This window comes from Pteropus vampyrus, unplaced genomic scaffold (assembly GCF_000151845.1).
Source record: "Pteropus vampyrus isolate Shadow unplaced genomic scaffold, Pvam_2.0 Scaffold137, whole genome shotgun sequence".
NCBI lineage: Eukaryota > Metazoa > Chordata > Mammalia > Chiroptera > Pteropodidae > Pteropus > Pteropus vampyrus.
In genome coordinates, this window is record NW_011888918.1 from 1,377,269 (window position 1) to 1,401,891 (window position 24,623).

A 24,623-nucleotide genomic window follows, 5' to 3' on the forward strand; every position below is an offset into this window, starting at 1 on the left:
TCCCTATAAAATAAAATACTAATTTTAAAAGTAAGATCTACGGAAAGGCATTTCTTCAACTAAGGCGGCCTATTTAAAAAGCGAATCCTTAAAATATGTCTGATTTTTAAAGGCTCAGCCTGTGCCCCTGGGCCACTGTAGGTATAGTACTACCCTATGCCTTGTCTCGTCATAAGAGCTAACATTTAGAAGCATTTTATTGTGACCCAGGTACTGCAGGTTCTTTTCAAGTGTGATCTCAATCAATTCTCACAATAATCCTACGAATCGGATACTGTTATCATCTCCATTTTACAGATGAGGGGACTGAGGCATAGGGTAGGGAGGTGACTTATACAAAGTCATACAGATGGATCCAGGAACTGAATCTTAGTGATGTGATTCTGGAGCCTAAGCGTTGGCCTCATCCTGCCTGTGGAGACAGTATGCCTGTGGGCTCTGGACAAGAGTAGCCACAGTGATAGCTTTGGATCAGTTTCCACCAGTACAAGGCCATAAGGTGAATCCTCAGTTATCTAAAGACTGATAAGAGTGGCCTTTCCTGCTCCTTTGATTATGATTGTTGTGTTAATGGTTTCTTCAGGTCAACAGAGATATCATGTGCCCATCTTATAGATTCCCACTCTCCCAAACAGATATTCCTATCTGTTTACTGAAAACATTTCCAGTCTTTGTGCACTTCTCCCTTTAGTAAATTATGCTTTTGTCCCATGTTCCTATGAAGGGACCACTTCCCACCCTACAGTTCCCTCTGGACTGTTGTAATGGTCATATATTTCAGCTAGTTTCCATCTCCCCACCTTTCCTTTCCAATATCTTGTGAAAAGCTTCGCCCTTCTAACCCACCGCTCCTTTTAAACCTCCCTCTTAATGCCTTTAATCTTGTGCCACATTTGAAAGAAATATGTTTGTTCCACCTTTGTACTAACTGTAGTTCTTTATTTATCTGTGTAACTGACCTCATTAGAGGCCAGGTGGGCAGAATGGCTGTGCAAGAAGTTGTCCTTGGGTCGTGGGATTTGATATAGATGGGATTGTGGTTCCTTGGGGTGGGGCTCAGTAGGGGACAGGGGATTTGTATTGAAATGAACTCTGAATTTCTGGCACTGTCACTTAGTAGGTCCAAATAGAGCATTTAGATGGAGCTTAAATTTCTACTTTGTTGCCAACAGACGTACAGGGATCTTGATGCTGACATCCGTGGCAAGCAGAGTCCCCACCATGAGAGGGTAAAAGAGCATGAATAGTGGCATGGGATGCTGAGAGCCACACAGATTGGGCACGCTGTGGTTGGGTGGGGAACAGAGGGAAAGTGGGGATGGTCCCCTCTCCTCTTGCTTTTTGCTCACTCTTGTCACCCAGCCAAGAGCCAGATTTCTTTTTGCTAACAGTGCTGACCTTGGAAGTAGTATTCACAGTAGAGCATTCATCCATCCAGCATTCAGATCAGATACGGATCCTGAGAGTCTGTGTTGTTATAAAAAGTCTAATGACTTCTCATGTCTGCCACCTTTCCCATTCCAAAATATGTGCCAATGTGGAATAGCATTTAAGTATCAGGTATAACTTCTTAGGGCAAGGGTCTAGATCAATAAGCAAGTGACATTTGCTTAGCTCTTTTGAAAGTGAGAGACCTTGAGGTAGAAATACTGAGAGAGCCAAAGCTCTTACCAGTGTGGGGATTTCTCAAGTACGAAGAGGATGGAGAAGGAAGATATGGCAAGATGGGAGCGCATATGAAATGCTTTAGCTAGTCTTTTCTGAAAAACAAAAGGGGCTAATTACAGATGACATCAGGCCATCGTATAATTTGATGAATAGCAGAGATACCCATTTTAAAAAGCCTGCTTATTTTATGAAAGTTTTTTGGTTGTTATTGTTACCCTTAAAGATGACTCGTGAGTGGATATATCTGTGCAACTAGAGTGAAAAATCATCTCTAGCTGCTAATTTCACATGGGTCTTTTGAAAAAATTTTACCTTCTCTTTGGCCTTTGCTCTCTGAGAAACATATTTATGGCTCAGCAGTAAATCCAGTTACTTCTCTGATCCATTGGGAAGCTAGTCATAGGGTTGTCTTCCTGTGCTACCACCAAGCTAGAAGTAGGCAGTCTGTGCTGCCAAGGGCACATGGGGGCAGTGAGAGGAGACCAACCTGAGGTGCAGGTTAGGGTCCTTTTCATCTCCTCACCTGGCCCAGCGCTGCTTTTGTTCACTCTTGGGGCTGCTTCCTCCCATGAGCTCTGTGTGTGCTCAGCTTCTGTCTTCCTTCTTCCCAGGCTGTATTCCTCTCAGAAAGAAAACTAGGTATTTTCATAGCGAGGCGATGCTCTGCATTTTGGGGAATACATATGTAATGAAATCCTGATGATTTTTACTGAAATAGTATCTAAACGAAAAAGAATGGAGGGAAGTATGTTGACTAAAAGGAGAGGTTGGCAGGAGGAAACTATTAGACGTCTAGGACGGCAGTGCACAAGAGAGAAGATAGCAGTAAAATTTGCAGGGAGTTTTCTTTCATTTTCCCAAAGGGCTGGTTTCCAGATTCTTCAGTGCAGAGCTCTTGTCTAGATGCTTTTAAGGGTCACTCTTATGTTATTTTACAATACTTTTCACTATCCCATAATCATACCTGTGTACTCACCAGCTCTCTGCCTCACTGTCTCCCGCACTCCTCCCCACCCGTTAGCTTCCACTGCTCTTCTACCCCTTGGGGGCACTCAGTCTTCTCTCTTGTTTCTTTCTGGTGGGTCGCACTCCTCTACAGAGATCTCCCCCAGGACCTCATCGGGCCTGTGAGTGCTGAGCTAAGGGCTCTTAAGCCAGTTGAGCACCTGTAGCAGAGGCTGGTGACACTTCACATAGTCACCTCTCATAGCTGTGAAGTTAGTGTGGACTGATGTAGGGGATATAATAGGTCTACTTGGAGCGGGAGGGGCAGAGGGTTTCTCCTTACCATGACAGTACTTCTTCTCTCCACCCTGCAAGTCCTTCACCCAGAACTTGGTAGGAAAACTAAGCAGTTATTGTTTGCAAAAGCCCTCTGTCACTTTCTCACTCTCTAGGGACTGTATGGGCCCATCACTGAGGAAGACCCTGGCCCACTTTTGTGCATATGCTGCATGCAGTCTGCAGAGGACTTGGGGCCTCAAGTCTTTTCTCCTGATCATTGCTAGGATTTGGCTGGCTCCTTGGTGAGCAGAGTTTCTCTGAGCAATAGCAATAGGAGGAGGAAAAGCCACATTACTAGCCTTTCTGTAGAAGGAGCAAGCTTCACTCTTGATTGGCTGTCTCTATTGTTCACTATTTGTAAGCCTAGTGGAGTGAGAGGGTAGTAGAATTTTCTTCCTGCCCAGGAGAAGTCTAAGCCCAGGGCAGTGAGGGGCTCTGCAGAGCACAGAGTATATGTGTGAGCATCACCTCTGCATTCTGCTGCCTCATGGCTGGCAGCGTTATCCATGCAGAGCAGACGAAGTAAGATAAGAGCACCAGGCAAAGGAAGACAGGCTTTCAGAATGCTCTTAGGTATGATGACCATGTTCAAGTAGGAGCATCCCTAGAAGCAGGTGGGAAGGACAAGCTAAAAGCAGCATGCAAGCCTTGAATGAGCCACTCAAGAAAGAAATTCTAAGTATTTCTTTACTACATTCATTATTTAGTTAACGGTCTAAAGTAAAAGGGTCTAAAACTGCCAAATTCCTTATTCCTAGTCAGTGTGTAACTTTTAATTCTTTTTTCCATCTTGTATTTTATAGCCAGAGCCTGAACCTTCTCGTCGATTTTTTGTAGACCAGTGGGAGCTTTCTCTTAGTCTCCGCTCCTCCAGCCACCCCGCCTCTCCCTCCTCTGACTCCCTCCGACAGGTAGTGGGCCTGGAACTGGGCAAAGCTGTGTTTCCTCTTCAGCCTCTGCTCACTTCACCTACACAAATGCCATCTAGCCCCAGGGAATTTGCAGAGTTCTTTACTTTGGCCTGTCTCCTGTAGGAAGTCAGAGTGTGTGTGTATGTGTGTGTGTGTGTGTGTGTGTGTGTGTGTCCATCTGTCTGTGTGAGGGCTATAAGCATACACCTAAGAGAGGCTACTAGCCTTTGTTGTATCAAATTCTGTTGCAGTAAACCCACTTTCATTATATTTCAACTAAATGAAATAATAATAAACATATTTTAGCCATTATCTTTTTAAACTCCAGATGTCTTTATGTTAATACGTGTTACAAAGTATGAACCATGGTGTAAACAAATGGAGTGACGAAGATGCAGTATCTTAGATGCTCTTGAATTGTCATTTAAAGAATGAACCCGACCATTTTTTTACAATGGAACTGATCCAGCTATAGAGTAGTTTATAGAGATAAGAGGGTCTTTTTGACCTTCCTGTTTATGTTTCCTGTTCTTGAGCTAGTAGCAAACCATGGAGTATGTGTGTGGAAACATGTGTATGTGTTCTGGCAATAGTATAAATCCAACAATTGCTACATTGCTACTATTTCTTAAGAGTGGGGGGAAAAAGAAACCATCTGCTTTTCAGGCCAGAAACAAATAGAACCTCTCTTTGGGGGATGCTTGTCAATATTATCACATCACTGAAAACTGAGTATGACAAATGCCTTTGCACGCAGACAGCCCTGGGCTATAATTGCTGATTACAGATGTAATGAGGATGCCAATTTCTGGTGGGAGAGAAGGGCTTGGAACAGTCAGGACCCAAGGCTTACTCAGTGTCCCAGCCTCATATTTGACATCTGGTCCATGCTTTCACTTATCTATTGCACAATGAAAGAAGTGAAATTTTCTGCTCCCTCGGTGTCAGCTATTAAATGATCTGCTCAGCTCTGCCTGATATCTGTCTATTCCAGGCCTAAGCTCTCCTAACGTCCTTAATCTAAAGAAGGTTTAGCTTAAAGAGCCACTTGTTTTTCTCAACCACTAATGGGTATAAGCTGTAAAGTTAATGAGCAAATGGCACCAATCCTTGGCAATCTCCTTATTTTTAAATAGAAAATATAATCGACTCCTCAGTTCCAACTGAACCTTAGAGAATTGTTTGCCCATTTATGTTTCTGTTTTCTCATGTTTACGTAGAGTTTCCTCCTAGAGTGCTTCTCATTTGTCCCTGCCAGCCCAGGTCAGTGATTCTTCCACATGTGGCTTATATACTTGTCCATTCAAACCACTTCCTATCCAGGATTGTTGGCATCCCCAAGACAACTGCTTTTGGTGTGTTCTCAGTAGGAATTAGAGTCAGGCTCCTCAAACTTTGCAGACAGCACCCTTATTCTATATAGTTCATGAGAGGAGTGACACATACACTAGGTGTCTTGGCCATCTCTACATGGAAGGGTGACCTGGATGTGGAGTCTCTAAAGGATTGCCAGCAAGACTTTGACCTCATTCCCTGGAGACAGGCTCAGAGCTGGGCTCCATAGCAGGAAGGTATACAATTGAAATTTGATAGTTTCCTCCTGTTACTTCTTCAACATTGCTAGAAGGAAGATTGAGTTGGTTGGACTTTTTCTTTTATCTTTTTTCAACCTATTAAACAATAATCTCTTCTGGAACAGAAATACCCTGACTTCCCAAGACAAAACTGAGCAATCTATCTACATGCTGAAGGTCTTAGCCTCCTGCAGTTATGTGTGAGATACCTAGCCCAGTCTGGAAGGCCTTGGCCTTAGAGCCTGGGTAGAACACATAAATATCAACAGAGTGAATGGGCTGAGAAGGGTTCTTCCGGATAAAGCTCAGGAATATTTGATGTATATGACAGGGGTTATGAGTGAAGCATTAATAATGAGAAAGGAGATTATAACAAGTAATACTAAACTGTTGGCATCCATTAGTTACCCAAGTAGAGAGTCAGCCTTTGCAAGAGTGAGCTTTCTAAATGAAGAAATAACTTCCCCAGCCTTCCCAACCCTTGAGTAATGCTGTCAGTCTGGCATCCACTATATGGATGGGAGTAGTTCCTCTCAAATTCTCAATATGTAATTTGAGTCACTAGGATACAGGTACTTCTTACTCTTCTGTATTTTCATCCATCTTGGCTTCCTACCTCCCTTGGCACCGTATCTTCCAAAAAGACATGAAAGACTAAATTCTCCCATACTGAATTTAATTATTCCTGCCTATGCTGATACCTCTGTGTGAACACTGACACCTGTTTTTCTTACCACGAATCTCCCTGCTTGTGGACACTGTGTTGGCATGGTTTGTTTTCTGCACATTATATTCATTTTATCCTTTCAAAGAGGTTTTTTCCTATCTTAATTTATTCATTTTTTTCCCTCTCATTTCCCTTTATTCTGGTCATTTTATAATCTCCAACCAATAGAAGTATATAAAGATGTACACGGGCGGAGTGAGCTCATTGGCTGAGCAGATAGCCAATCAGCTTCAAAGGAAAGAACAGCCCAAAACCCTACTAGACAAGAAGGAACTGGTAAGAGATATACTAAGGGCTCTGTCTCTCTAGAAATAACACAGCTATGGTAAACGAACCTAGTTTGTTCTAAGTAGCTTAGTGACACATAGTGCCAATATGTGCCATGTCATTTTTTTCAACGTTGTCTAAATTTTGTAATTGAATTTCTAGAACTAGTTATTTGGGATGTTGTATGGGAAAGCATACTTAGTATCTCTAAAAGTGATTGCCCTAGTGTCTAGGGGACCCATATCCATTTAGAACCACATGAATACTGAATATATAGTATGTTACCTTTAAAAACAATTCTGTCAAAATAATTTGGTTTGATTGTTATGAAATTCTGTAATTGGGATTCCTCTTGGCTGTTGATTCAGAACCCACCTGGTACTGAGTGCTGTGTGGGGCACGTGACAGTCACTACAATAGTGCCACTGCTCTTTGAGAGAGCCAGAAGTAAAGTGAGCAGCTTAGTCTGCTTCATAACAAAATCGCTTAGGATCAGTTTCACTTACAGAGAGGGCCGTGCACCTCTTGAAGGTGAGCCTGAGAGACGTTGTCTTGATGTGTCCATCTCCGCACCCCCCCACCCGCCACAGGGCTCAATAAAGAAGGAGTTTCCGCAGAACTTGGGAGGCAGCGACACGTGCTATTTTTGCCAGAAGAGAGTCTACGTGATGGAGAGGCTGAGTGCCGAGGGCAAGTTTTTCCATCGGAGCTGCTTCAAATGCGAGTACTGCGCCACCACCTTGCGCCTCTCAGCCTACGCCTATGACATTGAGGACGGTGAGTCTATTTTACTTGAAACTGAGCTTAGGGCACTTTTTTCCATTTGAGCAGGTTTTAGGGCCCCTTGCTATGTTCTTTTATATTTTTTTCATTCTGCCTTTCATCCATCTCCCTCTATTCTTTGTTTTGTTTTGTTTTTTCTCTAAGGCTCTTATAAATATTTCCCCAGAGTCACCAGGCTGCATCATAGCATTACTCAGTGATAATGGTAATGAAAATGACATGCATTTACCTAAGTCAATTCCTCAGTTTCACAGACACTTGCTTTCTTTCCTCATGGTGGGATCTTAAGATAAAAGGGATACATGAGGATACGTCTTTTTTGTCTTTACTTTTGAGAAGGGGAATCACAGGCCTATAGAAGTTACATATCTTGCCTAGGTCAATGACAACAAATTGAAACCAAATTCCCTACCCCTGGGTTCTCAGACTTTTGCCTCCTGAAGATGATGGAATTCCAGTGTTCCCACTTCTCTGTAGCCTCAGCATCTCTCTGGTGAATTGAGAGCTCATGGCACAGGGTAAAACCTCATTTACTGTGGTGTTCAAGTCCTGGCCTTTTGTGATAGCGGAAAGACCTTTATAGGGCAGAAGGTAGAGAATTGTGCAAACAGATAACAAACTCTGATAGATACAGATAACAATGCCTGACATCTGAAGAGTCTTTAAAGTTAATTGAAAAAGGTCACCAAAGACAGTGGTGATTCCTACACCCATTCCTGCAGGATGCTGAAGGAACTTAATGAGAGGCAGTCTTATGATTCAAAAGGGATGAAAAGACCTAGATTAATTGGAGAGTGAAGTTTATCCTTGTAGAGTTGGTATTAAGTCCATTACATAGATAGGTGGTTTCAGGAGTTACAGGGCACAGGAGAGGGACATCCTGCGATTGAGAAATAGTCACTTCAGTCATCCAGGCTCTCCTGGTAGTATATAAACAGGCTGTCAAACTGTCAGAAGTAGCCAGAAAGGAGCCAAAGTGGTCAACTGAGAAAAGCTAACTATCCATTAGGCATCTGGTCCTCTTGTTAAATTAGTAAAAAGCACCACCCAGTGAAGGAAGAATTAAGACAGTTGTCTAGATAAGGAAAGTATGTTGTTAGGTATCATATTTCTGTTCCACTATTCTCACACACCTGCTCTTTGAAAAACCCCTTTGCTCTCCAAGAATAGGGTTTGGCGGATGGAGTCCACCCAGCATTGTTTAATTGTACTTAAGCTTGGATTGTTTTAATGTTTTACTGCAAAATCTGCCTGGAAAGAACCCTTAACCTCCAGCAAATTGATCCACAGGTATTTTTGCCCATAGATTGTGTGCTCACTGTTGCCTTATTCTCTTAAGGACATAGAATGTAAAATGTGCCTCAAGGAACTTACATTATGATTGGAATGATAAGACATGAGCAGTGAAACAACAGACAATGTAAAAGTACTTGATTAAGGGCGACGTTGTGTAGTGCAGATTATAACTTTGTGGAAGTTCAGAGGAGGAAGAAATCAATGAACTTCAGTAGCTGTTCGGAATGATTGAACTGACTTTAGGCTGCTCAACCCTGAGAGAAAAGTAGAGGGAAGAGATGGCATACCAGGCAAAAGATGACAGGACCTCTGTGGGAATGACCGTGATGTTGGGACAGGATGAGACAGACCCCTGTGGTGAATGCATTGCTGTTGACACTGAATCAGGGAGGACAGTGGGTCTAAACCAGCTCCCCAAACTTTAACCCAGATAAACTTTTCATCAGCTCAGCCCCTCCACAACGGACAGGTGAACTAGAGAAAAGAATGGAATTTTAGGGGTGCCAAAGTTTTAGCATAGTCTCCAGCCAAGTTACTATGTGATTCAGAACTCTAACTGAAGCACCTCAGATAAGGCTAGCGCACTAGCTATCTCCTCTCCTGGAATGCACTTCCCCTAATCTCAGGGTGGGCTTCTTGATTCACATCCCTACTTACATATTCCCTCCTCACTACAATATTCACCACTGCTTAATACTTATTCATACATCACCTGCTCCATCCGAGCAAAGACTAGTCCATCTTCCTGACTAGAACGTTCTCAGTGTTTAGATTAGTGCCTGTCATATAATAGCATTAAGTAGGTTGTTGAATGAATGAATACATGACCCAGTTTACCTTATGTTTGCCCTTTAGCCCTTTGTTTTCTCCAGTTCCCTCTTCCAGTCACTCCCATATTTAATTACCAGCATTCCTTCATTTATTTAGACCATTTAAAACCAGTGACTTGACCGAATCAGCTATAATTAGCATGGCTGTATTTTCTAACTGAGACAGGCATCATAGTTTAATGGCTAAAAGTACAGACTCTAGAGCCAGGCTTCCAAGCTTTAGATCCTGTCTGAATTGCTGAGTGGGGGCCACTTTGGGCAGGTTGCTTAGCCTTTCTGTGCCTCAGCTGGAGAGAGGTAGGTAATAGTACCTACTTCATTGGATTTTGAGGTTTAAATGAGTCAATAGATGTAAAACGATTATAATAGTGTCTGGCACATGGCAAATGTAGTTAAAAGGTAGCTCTTTTGTTATTCATCTAAGATGCAAAAAGTACCACCAAGTTGATTTTGGGAGAGGGAACGAGAAGATATGTTAATTGAGTACCTATAACATGTAACGTGTGATATCTCATTGACTTATCTCAGTCCAGGAGATGAGTACTATCTTCATATTCTATGTGAGGAAACATGTTTCAAGATGCTAAATAGTTCACATAGCTATTAAATAGTTAAGGTAGTATTTAAACAGATTTGATTTCAATGCCCCGGTTCCTTCCATCATGTTGACTGTATTCCTAGGAAAAAGAAGTTTCTGGAATTTTTTTAAAAATCAACTTTTGCTTAGGCTTGTAGGACTTGTTTTTAAAACCTAACCCTCTTTTCTTTATTAGTAGAATTAAATGAGGATTCCTTGGTAGGTTAGCCTATATTGAGTTGTATTTTAAAATCTAGGATTCTACTTTAGTAGAAAAAAGCACAATGATGCAGGAAAAAAAATAAGAAAGGAATGAAAGTAACTATAACAGATTGTGTTTTTCTGGTACTATAATAAGCAATTACAAATAATAGAAACCCAAGTCAGATTGAAGTTGAAGCATTAGATTTACATCTTCCTTCCAGATAGCAGCCTCAGAGAAAGGCTGCCTTTCTCTCTCACCATCCATTTGAACCCCCAGAATGGCTCTGGTTAGCCTATCTCAGCCACATACCAGTTCCTAGAGCTTTACATCTTGGGGTGGGCTGGAGAGAAAGAGAATGTTCTGACTGACCAGTATGGGTGACGCGTTCACTTCTGTGGTGGATAATGTCAGGCCACATATTTAGAATCATGTGGAGGAGAGCGGAGTGTTCCTTGAAAGGAGATGCAGAGGGCAGAACCAAAATGGCATAGATGATAGAGGCTCTGTTCATCCCTCTGGTGACCAAATCAAAGTCGTGATGGAAACAAGGAGCAGTAGCAAGGAAAAATCACCTGGGATCTTGATGAACAAGCCATACAACTAAGGAGAAATCCAAGAAAGCACCCTGCAACAGCAGAAGGTAGGACAGGACCTGGACGCGGGGCTGCCTGGTCCCGAGCGGCTCAGTGAGATGGAGGCTGCGGCAGCGGCAGCAGCAGAAGCCTCTTATAAGGGCTCCATCCATGAACGGATTTTCGTGGTGACAGACCTGAATCTTAACAGGTGGCCCCAGCAGGGTAGAGGCTTGGGCTAAGTTTGGCCTGCAGCTGAACCCCTCTCAAGACTGTGCCACTAGACACCTACTTCACAAATCCACACTAATAAGACTGGGAGACTTAGGAGCTTTGCTTAGTACATAGAAACAGACACAGAAAGGCAGGCAAAATGGGAAGACAAAGAAGCAGACACCAAGTGAGAGAAGAGAGCAGATTCAGATATAGAGTCAAGTAATCTAACAGATGCAGAGTTCAAAACACTGATTATAAAGATGCTCAATAAACTTTTGGGAAGTGTAGATAAATTGAGTGAGAACTTCAACAAAGAGATAAAAAAAAACATAAAAATGGAAATGGGAATTATAAAAGGGAACCAGCCTGAAATGAAGAACACATTATCTGAGATGAGAAGTATATTAAATGGAATAAACAAAAGAATTAACAAAGTCAATAAAGATCAAATGCCCTATCTAGAGGACAGAAAAGTCAATCAGGACACTCAGAATGGCAAGAAAAAAGATGCCAAGACTATAAAAATAATTTAAGGAGAATATGAGACACTATTAAGGCTCCAAATATTCGTCTGATCAGCATATAGTGACTGAAGAAAATCAAGATGTTGAACAGCTATTTGAAGATATAATGATGGAAAACTTCCCTAACCTGGTGAAGGAAACAGACATAAAACCCCAGGAAGCTCAAAGAATTCCAAAAATCAGGGATCCAAAGAGGCTAACACTAAGACACATCATAATTAAAATGCCAAAGGTTAAATACAAAGAAAGATTATTAAAAGCAAGAGAAAAAAAAAAAATAATTACACATAAGGGAACTAATTACACATAAGGGAACACCCATAAGACTGGCAGCTGATTTCTCAAAAGAAACTATGCAGGACAGAGGGGCTTAGCAAAAAATATTTGACGGGATGAAGACCCAGGATATACACCAAGAATAATTTATCCAGCAAAGCTATCATTTAGAGTTGAAGGACAGATAAAGAGCTTCCCAGACAAAAATAGCTAAAGGAATTTATTACCACCAAGCTAGTATTACAGGAAATGTTGAAGGGACTTCTTTAAGAAGAAAAAGCATGTATCAAAAACAGGAATAAAGAATGGTAACAACTACATTCCCATCAATAAGTACCTCAAATGGAAAAGAATTAAGTGCTCCAACTAAAAGAGGGGATGAATGGAAAGGAAAACAAGACCCCTACATGTTGCCTATAAGAGACTCACTTCAGATTAAAAGACACAGACTAAAAGGAAGGGGATGGAAAAGGATATTGCTTTGATGGACCTAGAAGTCAGAGAAAGGTAAACATTATATGATTTCACTTATATGTGGAATCTAAGGAATATAAAGAACAAACTATCAAAACAGACTCACAAATATAATGGACAGTTTGGTAATGGACAGAGAGGAGGGAGTTTTGGGGACCTGGGAGAATGGGGTGAAGGGTTAAAGAAGTACAAATTAGTAGCTGATGGATGGACATGGGGATGGGGAGTGCAGCATAAGGAATGCAATTTGAATGAATACGTTGGCTAGGCGGAGGGTCAGGGGTGAGAGGAAGCAATTGAGGGGGACCATTTTATAAACTATATAGATGTCTAACCAATGTACTTTATACTTGAAACTAATTAAAAATTTTAAAAATTAAAAAAATTAAAAAGATGCAGAACAGATAAGAAGGTAGTATATGATCCAAGCACTAATACATTTTATCTTTCCCTGATTATATTTTATCTTGGCCAGAATTAAAATTGAAATAGTTTATTATAGATTGTAAAAGGAGATTGTATCCAAGATCAAAAAAATAACCCACGACTCAACTTCCCTTGTAGAAAAATAAGCACCATTTATTGAAGAGACTCTCTTTTCCTCATTGAGTATTCTTGGCTCCTTTGTCAAATATTAGTTGATTGTATACGTGTGGATTTATTTCTGGGCTTTCTATTCCATTGATTTATGTGTTTGTTTTTATGCCAGTATCATACTGTTTTGATTACTATAGCCAGGAATATGATGGCTCCGGCTTTGTTGTTCTTTCTCAGGATTGCTTTGGCTATTCAGGAATTTTTTGTGGTTCCATGTAAATTTTAGGATTGTTTTTTCATTTTGTAATAGGGGGATCGAATTGAATCTATAGATGGCTTTGGGTTATATGGACATTTTAATAACATTCATTCTTCCATTCCATGAACTTGGGATATCTTTCCATTTATTTGTGTCTTCTTCAATTTCTTCCTTCAATGTCTTGTATTTTTCAGTATACGGTTGTTTCACCTTCTTGGTTAGATTTATTCCTAAGTATTTTATTGTTTTTGATACTACTATGAATGGGATTGTTTTCTTTATTTCTTTTTCACATATTTTGTTAGTGTGTAGAAACACAACTGTTTTATGTATGTTGATTTTATATCCTGCAACTTACTGAATTTGTTGATTAGTTCTAGAAGATTTTTGGTGGAGTCCTTAGGGTTTTCTATATATAAGATCATATCATCTGCAAACAAAGACAGTATTACTTCTTCCTTTTCTATTTGGATGCCTCTTTTTCTTATCCGATTGCTCTGGCTAAGACTTCTAGTACTATGTTGAATAGGAGTGGTGAAAGTGAGCACCCTTTTCTTATTCCTGATCTTAGAGGTAAACCTTTCAACCTTTCATCATTGAGTATGATGTTCACTGTGGATTTGTCATATATGGCCTTTATTATGTTGAGGTACATTACTTCTTTACCCAATTTGTTGAGCATTTTTATCATGAAAGGATGTTGTACTTTGTTAAATGCTTTTTCTGCATCTAATGAGATGATGATATGATTTTTATCTTTCATTCTATTAATGTAGTGTATCACATTTATTGATTTGCTTATGTCGAATCATCCTTGCATCCCAGGGATAAACCGCAGTTTATTATGGTGAATGATCCTTTTAATGTACTGTTAAATTCTGTTTGCTAATATTTTGTTGAGAATTTTTGCATCTATAGTCATCAGGGATATTGGTCTGTAATGTTCTTTTCTTGTAGTTTTCTTACCTGGCTTTGGTATCAGTATAGTCTTGGTTCAGTAAAATGAGTTTGGAAGTGTACCCTCCTGTTCATTTGTTTTGGAAAAGTGAGAAGGCTCGCTGTTAATTCTTCTTTAAATGTTTGTTAGAATTCACCAGTGAAACCATCTAGTCCTGGGCTTTTCTGCTTGGGGAAGGTTTTGTTTACTGATTCAATCTCCTTGTCACTGTTGGGGCCAATCAGAGTTTGGTGCCCCCCAAACGTCAGGCCAGGAAGGAGAGAGATGATGACAGTGCAGACCTATAGTTAGCATTTTTCCTTGGTTCTTCCTTAAATGACGGCAATGAAGAATCACAGGTCATTGAGATTTAATAGTTTTAATAAAAATATTTTTTAGAAAGACAATACCCCAAGGAGGCACGTAGAGAAAGACAGAGTATGTCCCAGTGCTGTAACCAACACAAAGGGGCCAAAATTGCTACAAAAGGACAAAAAGTCCACCAAGAAGGGAGAGAACCCAGAAGGGCAAAAAGGGCCCAGAAATGAGAATATCTGCCTTATATTTGGGCCATGATGGGTGGTTCCAAAGGCATTCCTAGGTGATTGGCAAGTGAGGTCATTTTGATTGACACCTGGCTGCTATATAACTTTGCCTAGTGCTAGTGCACATGTGCTTACCCAGAATTCTACTACCATTGGGGTGTTCTTTGGGCAGTCTCTAGGCCCCTCTTCCTTTGTTCCCCTTGTCACTCACTTCTGACTAGCTACCTAACATCCTTACTCGATATTGGTCTATTCAGATTTTCTATTTCTTTATGACTTAGTCTTGGTGTAGTAGGTTGTATGTTTCTAGAAATTTATTCATTTCTTCTAGGTTATCCAGCTTGTTGGCGTATAACTGTTCATAGTAATTTTTCATGATCCTTTCTGTTTCTATGATATCAGTCGTAATCAGTTGTGTGTCCCCTCCCCTTTACACTTCTGGGCTTCCCTCCTTTTTGTCCTTTCCTTTTTGGTGGCCTTTTGTTTCTGTGATATCAGTTGTCTCCTGTTTCAACAGTTTCTATAATAGGGTCTATCCTTTAATTTCTAAAGCATTGACTTTTTAAGTGGGAGTAATGATGAGTCAGAAAAAAATGACCTTTGTGACTGGATCCCAATATCAGTGTCATAGGAAAAGCCAAGATCAATGTTTTACAAACTTTTTACCATACCTGCAGTAGGAAATACATATCATATTAGGACCCAGTATGGGACACATATAGACAGAGGTTGTAAGAAACAAACTCCACTTATGTACTGTGTACTCTAATGCTTTTTATTCTATTTTATTCTCTTTCATTCTATTCATAGTCCATTGCAGGATTTTTTGGTTTTGTTTTGTGTTGTATCTGAATGCTGATCTTGACCCACTAAGGGGTCATGAGCTGCAGTTTGACCAGCACTAGCTTGTGGTGGCTACAGGAGAAGGGAGCAGCAGAGGGGTTCTGTCAGAGTCAATGTTCAATGCTACCCGACCCTGTAGCCTTCACGCCTCCACTCTGCACTTGTATTCATTCTTGGTTTCCCTAGAAATGCTACTCCCAGCTTTTCATGTGACTATATCTTTGTTCTGCATACACTGCCACTTTGTTTGCTGGCCCTGCCATGTAAGCCCTACATCTTTGCTCTGGGCACTGATTGGGCAATGATGGCTCAATGGCCTTCACATATCCAAAGGAACCCCCTCCCTTTCAGGCAAAGGGGAGAGGAAGGCTGTTCAAAGTGTATAGGGAGGGTGTGGCCTCCCTGGATGAGAAGCCTGGGCCTGGGAAAGGCCTGAGTGGTAGTGATGGTTCCCTGAGGCCAGAGGAGATGGAGAAAAGTGTATGAAGACCAGGGAGTCAAGTTCAAAATTACAGAGTTTCGCTCACTCCCTTTTCCCCTGCCTCTTGCTACCTGCAGGTAAATTCTACTGCAAACCACACTACTGTTACCGACTCTCTGGCTCCACACAGAGGAAGAGACCAGCAGTGACTCCTCTGTCTAGAAAGGTAATGGTGACCCATCTCTAAATAGGGGAGAAGCAGCAGGCACCATTTCAGTGTTGTGACAGGTCTGGATGTGGCCGGCAGGGCCTGCTGATTGGCCACCGAATTTCCTCTCTTGTGGGTGGGAAGGGCCTGAGAGATGGTCGCAGTTGATGGGGAGAGAACCAACTTCTCAAGCATAATCTAATGCTGCATTTCACTAAGGTATTTTCCATCCACCACCTGAGTTGGATTTGAGAGACTGTCAGACTCTCCCTTTTGCTCACTCTGTGTAAAGGAAGACTTCTGCCTTTGTAAAGAAGCATCTCTCTGAGAAAGGACACCCTGAAAAGGAACTTGGCTGTAAACTTGGCTCTGCCTGACAATTGATTTCACTCTTTATTGTGTGAACTACTTAGATCTAAGAATCTTTTTCTTTCTCTCTCTGTCTCTCTCTCTCTTTTAATGAGAATAACTTGCTCCATCCTTTGCCCTTGTCAAGGCAAAGTGGGAATTCTCTTGACTCTGTGATGTCACCTTAACAGGGCGAGACCTTCCTTGGGAGGTCTCCTGTTGACTACAGAGGGATTTGTAGAAAAAGGTATACTAGAGTCGAGCTAGATTTTAACTTTTGGTGACTTCCACATGAAATATGTTCTGTTTTTGTTGTTGTTGTTGTTGTTGTTTATTTGTTTGTTTTAAAAGAAAGACTTACTTGTGAGGAATACATCTCTGGGTTGATTGGTGAAAGCAGCAAGTTAGCCAGGCAGGTATCATTGCCTCCTGAGATTTGAGTGTTTCAGTTAGTCACTCTTCTTTTTCTTGCCAACTTTCCTAGGAGGCCAGAGGACCCCTGCAGGATGGCCCTACTGCAGATGCAAATGGACGGGCCAGCACCATCACCAACCCTGCTGAGAGAACTCCAGGTAGCCTCACTTCCTTGTTTGGCTGGGTGGCGCGTCACTCGCTCGGCCTGTGTGACAAGGCCAGGGGGATGAGCCAGCACCTCCAAAGCAACATTTCTTCAATTGGGCATCAAGTGGCCCAAAACCCCTTGGACTCCTTTTTCATGTGCCAGCTGCTTGCATTCGGAGTCCCCTTTCTCTATGGCCTGTCGGAGGTGCTGGTACAAATAAGAGGGGAGTTTCACTGGCAGACTGTGAGCCAGTAGGGGCACCTTCTGGTAAGCGTTATCACCCGGGCTTCAGTAATGTCTACTCTGTATCAAAATATTGCTATAGCCTTGGGGCCTGCCCACCTCCATCAAACACATGGGGGTGGATGGTCTAGGCTCTGTCTAGGTAATCAGGAATTCAGAGCATGCTGCTTTTATCACTGACCCAGGTGAGAATTCAGAGTTACAGAGCCTACCTGTAGTTCTAGTTTGGGACTCTTAACAGAGCATGGAATTGTGATAAGGCCCCATGATCTACATTTGCATTTATTTACCTGAACTTGAAATTCTTGCATCTCATTCCCTATTATAGGTGTCTAAGTGAACTGACCCTTCTCTTCTCTTTGACCTATAACCACAAAAGGACATGCCCTGTCCTGATCACTTTGGGATGAAGCCCTAATTTGTCCCATTTTCACTAACCATTTCTTTGTGTCAGGAGGTGAATGACACCATTTCTACCTCTAAAAACACATGTATTCTCATCTTAGCAGGGCAGGGCTTAGGAAGGGTTCATGGACACTAAGCTTGTTGTGAAGAATTATGGATTTTTTTTTTCCTTAAAATTGCCTTTCTCTCTGTTCCATGTTAAACTAGCCTGTGAGACAGGTCCACAAATTGCTTAGTAGTCCTGATGCCCTCAGTGCAGCCCACATTGTTCACCACCCAGGGTCGCTGTCTGGTGAAAGAGGAAGTCAACAGGGCCATGTTTCTGTCTATTACACATTTCCTCTCATTCAAAGCAAATATATCTAAAGCAACCATTTACAAACTCATAAAAATTACCATGTAAAAACTAAAGATTATTGGCTTATGCCAGAAACTATGGAGGAGGAGTTGGTGTTAGAATTTCCATCATGGGAAAAGAGAATTATTACCCACTTGGCCTTCAGATGAAAAGTTCCCAGAGTTGCCCTTTCCCCGTGCTTAAGAACTAATATGAATCTCATGGTGTGCATTCTGACAGAGGGAGAACATGCCAGAGGCTGAGTAGTACCCCCGGGGTGCAGTGAAACCCCAGCTGGATTAGTCTCCTCTACTGTGTATACCCTTATAATCTGAGGAAGCTCTTTTTTAAGTGCCCTGCAGGTCGTACCAACATTTTGTTATAATGTTTAAGCCATGAATGACTGGAACCATCTATAGCCTCGAAACCCTTTATAATCTGTCTCTCATGAAGTAATAAAAGCCCTTTGCAGAGCACTGGGGGAACCGCTGCCAGAGAGAACTCAAAGGGATCTAGACAGAGGCTTGGGCTCTGCATTCAGGTGAGAGTACCACCTTATCAAGTTTGGGCTTTTTTCCATACGAGAGGGATTTCCCAAGGAATTTGGCTACTCGGTAAAACAGCTCAAAGAAATGAAATTCTTTTTAGGAATAGAGTACAGAACATTCTTTAAAAAGAATTAAACACAATGAACTTCAGGTTGTTCTTGAGAAACCTGGGCTTGTTCACTTTCCCATCTGGTTGCCATTCTTATCGTCTGATTTGAAAGCATAATGGATTTCGGGTTTTTATGAATTGTAGAGAATTAAGCATTCCATGGAGAAGGAGAAGAACACTCTACAAAGCAGAGAGAGTTGAGAGTTGTCAATGTCCTTAAAGAATTTAAAAAAAAAAAAAAAAAGGCCCTGAAGATGTATCTGTCCCCATGGTTCTTGATTCTGAAGATGACTCGCCTGTGATCACACAAGGGGTACAAGATGTGGCATCCCAAATGTGTCACACACCACTCGAACCCCTAGGTGAACGGGACAGGCACTGTCCCCCAGTTTAAGTAACCTTCTAGGCAGCAGGAAGGCCAGGGCTTAGGGCCAATGAGATTCAGTCTGTATCCACCTCTGGTCACTTAAACTTTTGGAAATGACAGCAGTGAGCCTGAACACGCTCCTAAGTACCAGCACTTTTCCTGTGAAGTATCTAATTTTTGCTAGCCTCTGTAGAAAAGGAACAGAATTATGGGTGGTATTTTATCGTTGGCATGAAATAGCTTTTTCTCCTTCTATAGGGATTTCCTTCTTTAAATCCCAAACTAAAGCTTTGATTGATTAACTAGAATTTCCTTTTGAAAGCTTCAGAAAAACTCAGGTGTTTGACAGCGCTCTTGAATGTGTGTCGTAGATAATAGTCATTAACCCAGATCCATGGTACGTCTTCTCTGCTGCACTCTAGACAAAAAAAAAGTTGTAAATGATGAACTTGATTCTGCTATGTATAAATAAACCATCCCTCAGGAGGCAGAGCTGGTAAAGCTATGACTGTAGCTGGCACTTCACTTTGCTGTGCTTTTGCTCTGCACCTCCTCTTTATTCTGTGGCATTTCCCTCTTCTTCTTTCTGTTCTTTGCCCCATATGCCAAAATTAGTGCTATTGCCAAAAAAAAATCAAACACAACCCACAAGTTAAAAAGACTCTAGGCCTGCTCTATAGTGTTGTCTGGTTGTCTGGTAACCTAATCTGTAACTGCTGCCTAATTCAGTGTTTGGAGGACATTGTTTACAGCATTTTTGTTTGAATGTGCTTTTAATATACAAACTCTCTTTTCTCAAAATCTGTAAATACTTTGTTTCTAAGCTTCTTATATTTACTGCTACAGATTAGTGGACCTGGGACGGATTTTCTTACCTGGGCCTCATAGTTCCACCCTGACTTCAGGAAAAGTTTGGACAACAACAGGCAGAGAAAGAAAAACCCCAAATGAGATCTTATCCTCTTGGATATAAGACCCTGAATTGCAGGTTTTGGAGATCCCTTTTTTTGTCTCCGTTACATAAAGACAATGGGGTATCGTAACAAAAACAGAAGAGCTTTTCTTCTAGTATAGGCAACAGAGATGGGATGGGAGAAACTTTTGTGTTCCATCTTGTCTTATGGAAAAGGTGATCTTAATTTTAAAAGCTACCTAGCAGAGTAATACATGGCAGATGCCTGCTCCCTGTCCCCAGACACCCTTTGCGTGATCACCATTAGCTTCCATAGTTTGGATGCTGAATGGGCATTAGTAAATGAAGGTATTTCACACACCAGCTGGAATGGCTACCCTGTACAAGGGATTCCAGTGTATCCTGGGGTTCTTATCTGGCAGGAGGAAGTTAGGAAATCTCACTGCTTCCCATATAAATCCCTTAGAGGCATTTCTGGAAAACCTATTAGTAGAGCAGAGATTTTGCAATCCAGCTTAACTTCCCAGTCTTACCCCAAGAGTCATTATGGATGATGATATGTGGATATTTATATAAACATATCTATTTATATAGGTTTAATTTCATACATATGAGTAGATATTTACATATCGTGACTAAATAATAATAACAATAATAATGAAGCTGTTTCTAAAGCTTCTTGTTCCTTAGTTCTGAAAACCAAGGCATTGTACATTTGAGAGGCACGCCACTGGCCTGGTTCAGTGCTCTGGTCAGGACTGGGAGGGGACAGAGCAGCCACCATACCTGTGGAGGTAGAGACTTGAGGGGTGGGTAGCTCAGAAAATGGGCAGTATACACTCCAATTTCAGAAAGTTGATTGAAGAGCAAACTAGGAAAGCAGGGGTTCTGTTGCTCGTGGAATACCACAGAGAACCAAACACCCCACTTTGCCTCCATCTTACTTCCAGGCTCGTATTCTGGTTCCACTGGGCTAGTTATTGCAACTTGCTGCTGTCTCTTGGTTTTCAGTGTATCTCTGTAGGACAGTGGAACCTCCTAAAAGGGGCCCCAGTGTGGCCTTGAAAGCCTGTCGGGTGAATTAGGGGTTACCTTTTTTCCTGGGCATTCAGCTGGGAGTTAGAGGGAAGGGTGGGGGCAGGAGCCAGGCGGCAAGCCTGGTTCCCACAGCAGTGATACAAAGAAGCTGGAACAGGGAGGACAAGCTGTGCCCAGGAATGCATCCTCTGTCCACCTCTGGCCTTCCCTGAGGCCTTTATTTTGCCCTTGTTTTTAACCTGTGCTGTTGTGAGTTTTGGGCGTGTTTCTTTGTGAGTTTCTTTTTATTTAATTGTGTAACTTTGTTTTTGCGGTTACTGTGAAACTAAGGTGTTGTGCTTTTAATTTTTTTTAAACAAATGTTACCATTTTTATTTAAGAGAATAAATTCCAAACAACCTTCAGGTTTCTGAGTTTTTCTTTTCCTTCCCTTTTTCCTGACTGGGGGGTGGGAAAAGGGGGTAGCTCAGGCTGGTCTCGGAGTGGGTTTAAAACCACTGTGGGTTGAGGTTGGACAGGGAGAAAGAAGAGGTATTAAAATGGGGAGCAGGGTGTTTATACCTGAAATATAGATTCCCATAAATGGCAAGGCCTCTGTTCAGGAGGTGGAAGATGTTTTGCTTTGTAGCAACTGTGGGTAGAAAAGAGCAAGAAAGATGTCACCTGTGTCCCACATTTGCTCAGCCAGTGTGAGAAGCCTGAGGGCTTGAACAGATGCAGGGGTTGAAGTCCCACACTAAGCAATGCCTGCCATGGGGACACGTAGCTGGGGGGCCTTCCTCCTCTGTCTCTGACATTAGAGGGTTACCTTGGGGAGTGGGAGCAGTTCTGTTTCTCTCCTCTGCCTTGAGGCTTTTGCCTAAGGTACAGTAACCTTGCTTCTGGTGACACTGAAGGTTCTTGCTCTGTGTTCCCTGATTGACGTCTCTCCTGTGCCTCCTGTGCCTCCTGTGCCTCCTGTGCCTCCTGTGCCTCCTGGGCCGTCTTTGCTGTGACCTGGATGCTGAGCTAGGATATCCAGTTCTGCTTGGACATTGAAGTCTAGAGGGATGAGCCTATGCCCTTGCAGCTGTGGCCTCCTGTGCTGGGTCAGCATGCCAGCCATAGGGGCACAGCCAAGCTTTGATGCTGAATTGAGCCGAAAGAGGGCACCTTGGTGGGGGAGCACTCAGTGCCAAGTGTGTTCCTCCTGGGCTCTAGGAACTTGGGTGTCTGTTGCTAAAAAATCCTTCCTGGCCCTCCCAGGACTTGAGGAATACTTGGTTTCCCCACAGAATAATATGGCAACAGAGTGCTGGGTTCTCTTGGCATTCTGGATAACCAGATGCCCCTGTCAGAGGGCCCACACCCCTACGTAGCTCACAGCTCTGCCTGAACACTATCATGCGTTTCATTTTGGTCCTTAGGGCACTGCTGGTTCAGAATCTCTCCCTATAGAGAGTTCGTGTGACCTCTCTTGGCCTACTCATTCTCACCCACGCCCCAAGTCTGTAATCTGTTGCTCCCCACTCTCTGAAGTCACTCAATATCCAGGTGCCTGCAAAAGGCTAGGAGAAAAAGAATTGGGATATGAGGGATGCAGTAAATGACAATAAGTTGACCAAGAATCAACAATAAGGAAGGGTAGATGTATGTAACTTTCTAATTTAAACCTTTGCTGCCGTTGCCCTCCCATGTCCCAGCAATAAAGGAGAGGAGAGCCTTTGTTGTTTAGAACAGTGTGCTGAAGCATCTAAAGGAGTATGGTGGCAAAGATACCAAAGACCCTGGAGGATTCCCTTTGGGTCTCAGTTTCTTTCTGAAACTTTTTGAAATCCATTCTCTTTTTTTCTCATAAATTCCCAAGTGATTGCCCTAATTTAGATACTCCCTAGGAGGGATCCTGTGGTGCAGACAAGACATGGAAACAGTACCAACAATGCAAATGGGCCACTCTATTTTTATACTGAAAAATAGGGCAGGATGGTGCTATATAGGACACGGATCCCACAAGTGTCCTCCTGAGGTATGAATAGAAGAAAAATACACTTTCAAAAGAGCCCATGTGCAACTCTTAAATATAACAGCCAGGCAGGGGATTTCAGGAAGAATCCTTCCTCTCCGAATTCCGGTCCCTCTTACAAAGCTCTAAAACTTCATCAAGACTCCAAAACCAGTCCTTACCCTGCAACTCAGATCCAGCCAGGCACCCTGCAAGTGCCAACGAGTAGATTAGTCATAAGGAAACACGGGGAAAGAAAGTCAAATTGGCATTCCCTGCCTAGATTAGGCCATGGGCTGCTGTGTCCTCTCTCATTAGTGCCCATAATTTTCAACTGTGTGTGTTAGCTGCTGACACCCCTTTTCTCACAATTGCTCCTTGTCTCTTCTCCACTGATATTCTGGAGGGGATAGGCTTTTGTGCATAAACGCCTTCCATATACCTGAGAAGAGAGGCGGGGCTCCAGGTATATGTGCCTCTCTTTCAATTACTTCCGGGTTTTGCCAGACATGTGAACATCATCTCCCTTTTACTTCCTGCGGGTGAACTTCTACGTAGCTTTGCATACTTTATGAACATTTTCTGAATATTTCCGAGGCACTTTAATGGGCCTCCAAGAAAGACAATGAGCAAGAGATTGAGTCACCGCCAACACCCAAACCTTGGCCCAGGCTAACTGCACCCTTGCTTTAGATGTTATCGTTGTCCTCCCAACATTGAGACTGGTATAGTTAGAGCACTCACAAAACGTGAAAAAGGCTCACCCCTCTCAGAGGCCTCTCCTTGTGTAAAGGGGAAGTTTTGGAACACCTTTCAGTAGAAGGGAGTGTGGGGCCCCCGTTCTGTCTCACTACAGAACAAACTCTCTTGGGGCCAGGCTAGGATAGTCACTAGAAAAATCCTTACAACTGAGTTAGAATTTCTATTGGCCTCTTATGTTCTCTTTACCTCTATTTTTTCTGTACTTACCCAGCTCGTTGTGATTATCCATTAATCGCATGAAACTGTCCCAGGTGTGCCTATTAACTGGTTGAGTTCTTTATTCTGTACTTCTGTGAAATATCAAGATTACTTCCACTTCATCACTATTATTTCATAGTGTAGCCTGATTTCTTTTAGATCCTTGCCTGAAACTGTAGGTCTTCAGTAATTGTTTTATATTAAGTAGCCCCTGTCACCAGAAAAACTCAGGCCCTTCTACCCAGGACGATCTGCTTCTCTGAGATTCCAAAGCTACTGCCATTCCAGTGTTACAAGGCCTACCAAAGCCAACCCCCCAAGAAAGGTGAACCCAGCTAAAAAAGGTAAGGGCCCCCAATTACTAAGGACCTGTGCTACCAGGCAACGACCTAAGGGTAGCAGGAGAACTCAGGGTCTCAGTGGGTTTGGGTTTTCCTCAAAAAAACATGACAAAATCAGGGCTGTTTTACAGGCAAAGGCCTAAATGTTTTCATTCATTTTTCATGTTCTTTCAAGGTTAATAAAGCCGGGAATACTATGGAAGCGAATTCCAGAAAGAGTAATCCTCTTGGCATTTGGTAGCTACTCAAAACTCCAACCTAAAAATGTGATGAGGTCAACTCTAACAGGGACTTTAGGAAAAGAGTTTATCTCTAAGAAGCTAACCCATTGTAGGTTTCTTGGACTGGGCTCAGCCTGGTGACCAAGGAATAGCTGATATCGACTGTAATAGAATGATAACAGCTTATTGATTCTCGTTTCCCTGTTTTCTAGAACTAAGTCAGGATTAGAAAGATCATGTCGGAGAGAGACCAGCCATAAAATTTCCCCCCACCACCACCATTTTGCTAACCTGAATTACTCCAAACCTGCCTGCC

General features: G+C 42.2%; 1 protein-coding gene across 30 annotated transcripts in view; it reads left to right on the forward strand.

Annotated features, from left to right (window-relative positions):
- The window catches only part of MICAL3 (microtubule associated monooxygenase, calponin and LIM domain containing 3), a 188,579-nt gene that overhangs the window by 97,400 nt on the left and 66,556 nt on the right, over positions 1-24,623 (forward strand). For 27 of the 30 annotated variants that reach the window (XM_023535148.1, XM_023535149.1, XM_023535160.1 and 24 more), the window contains 3 exons: positions 7,022-7,208; positions 15,864-15,952; positions 16,767-16,854. In XM_023535148.1, coding sequence (XP_023390916.1) covers positions 7,022-7,208; positions 15,864-15,952; positions 16,767-16,854 — 364 coding nt within the window. Of the gene's footprint in view, positions 1-1,172; positions 1,230-3,755; positions 4,176-6,332; positions 6,554-7,021; positions 7,209-15,863; positions 15,953-16,766; positions 16,855-24,623 lie in introns of those variants that run through there. The other 3 variants (XM_011367775.2, XM_023535165.1, XM_023535166.1) reach the window with 3 other exon arrangements.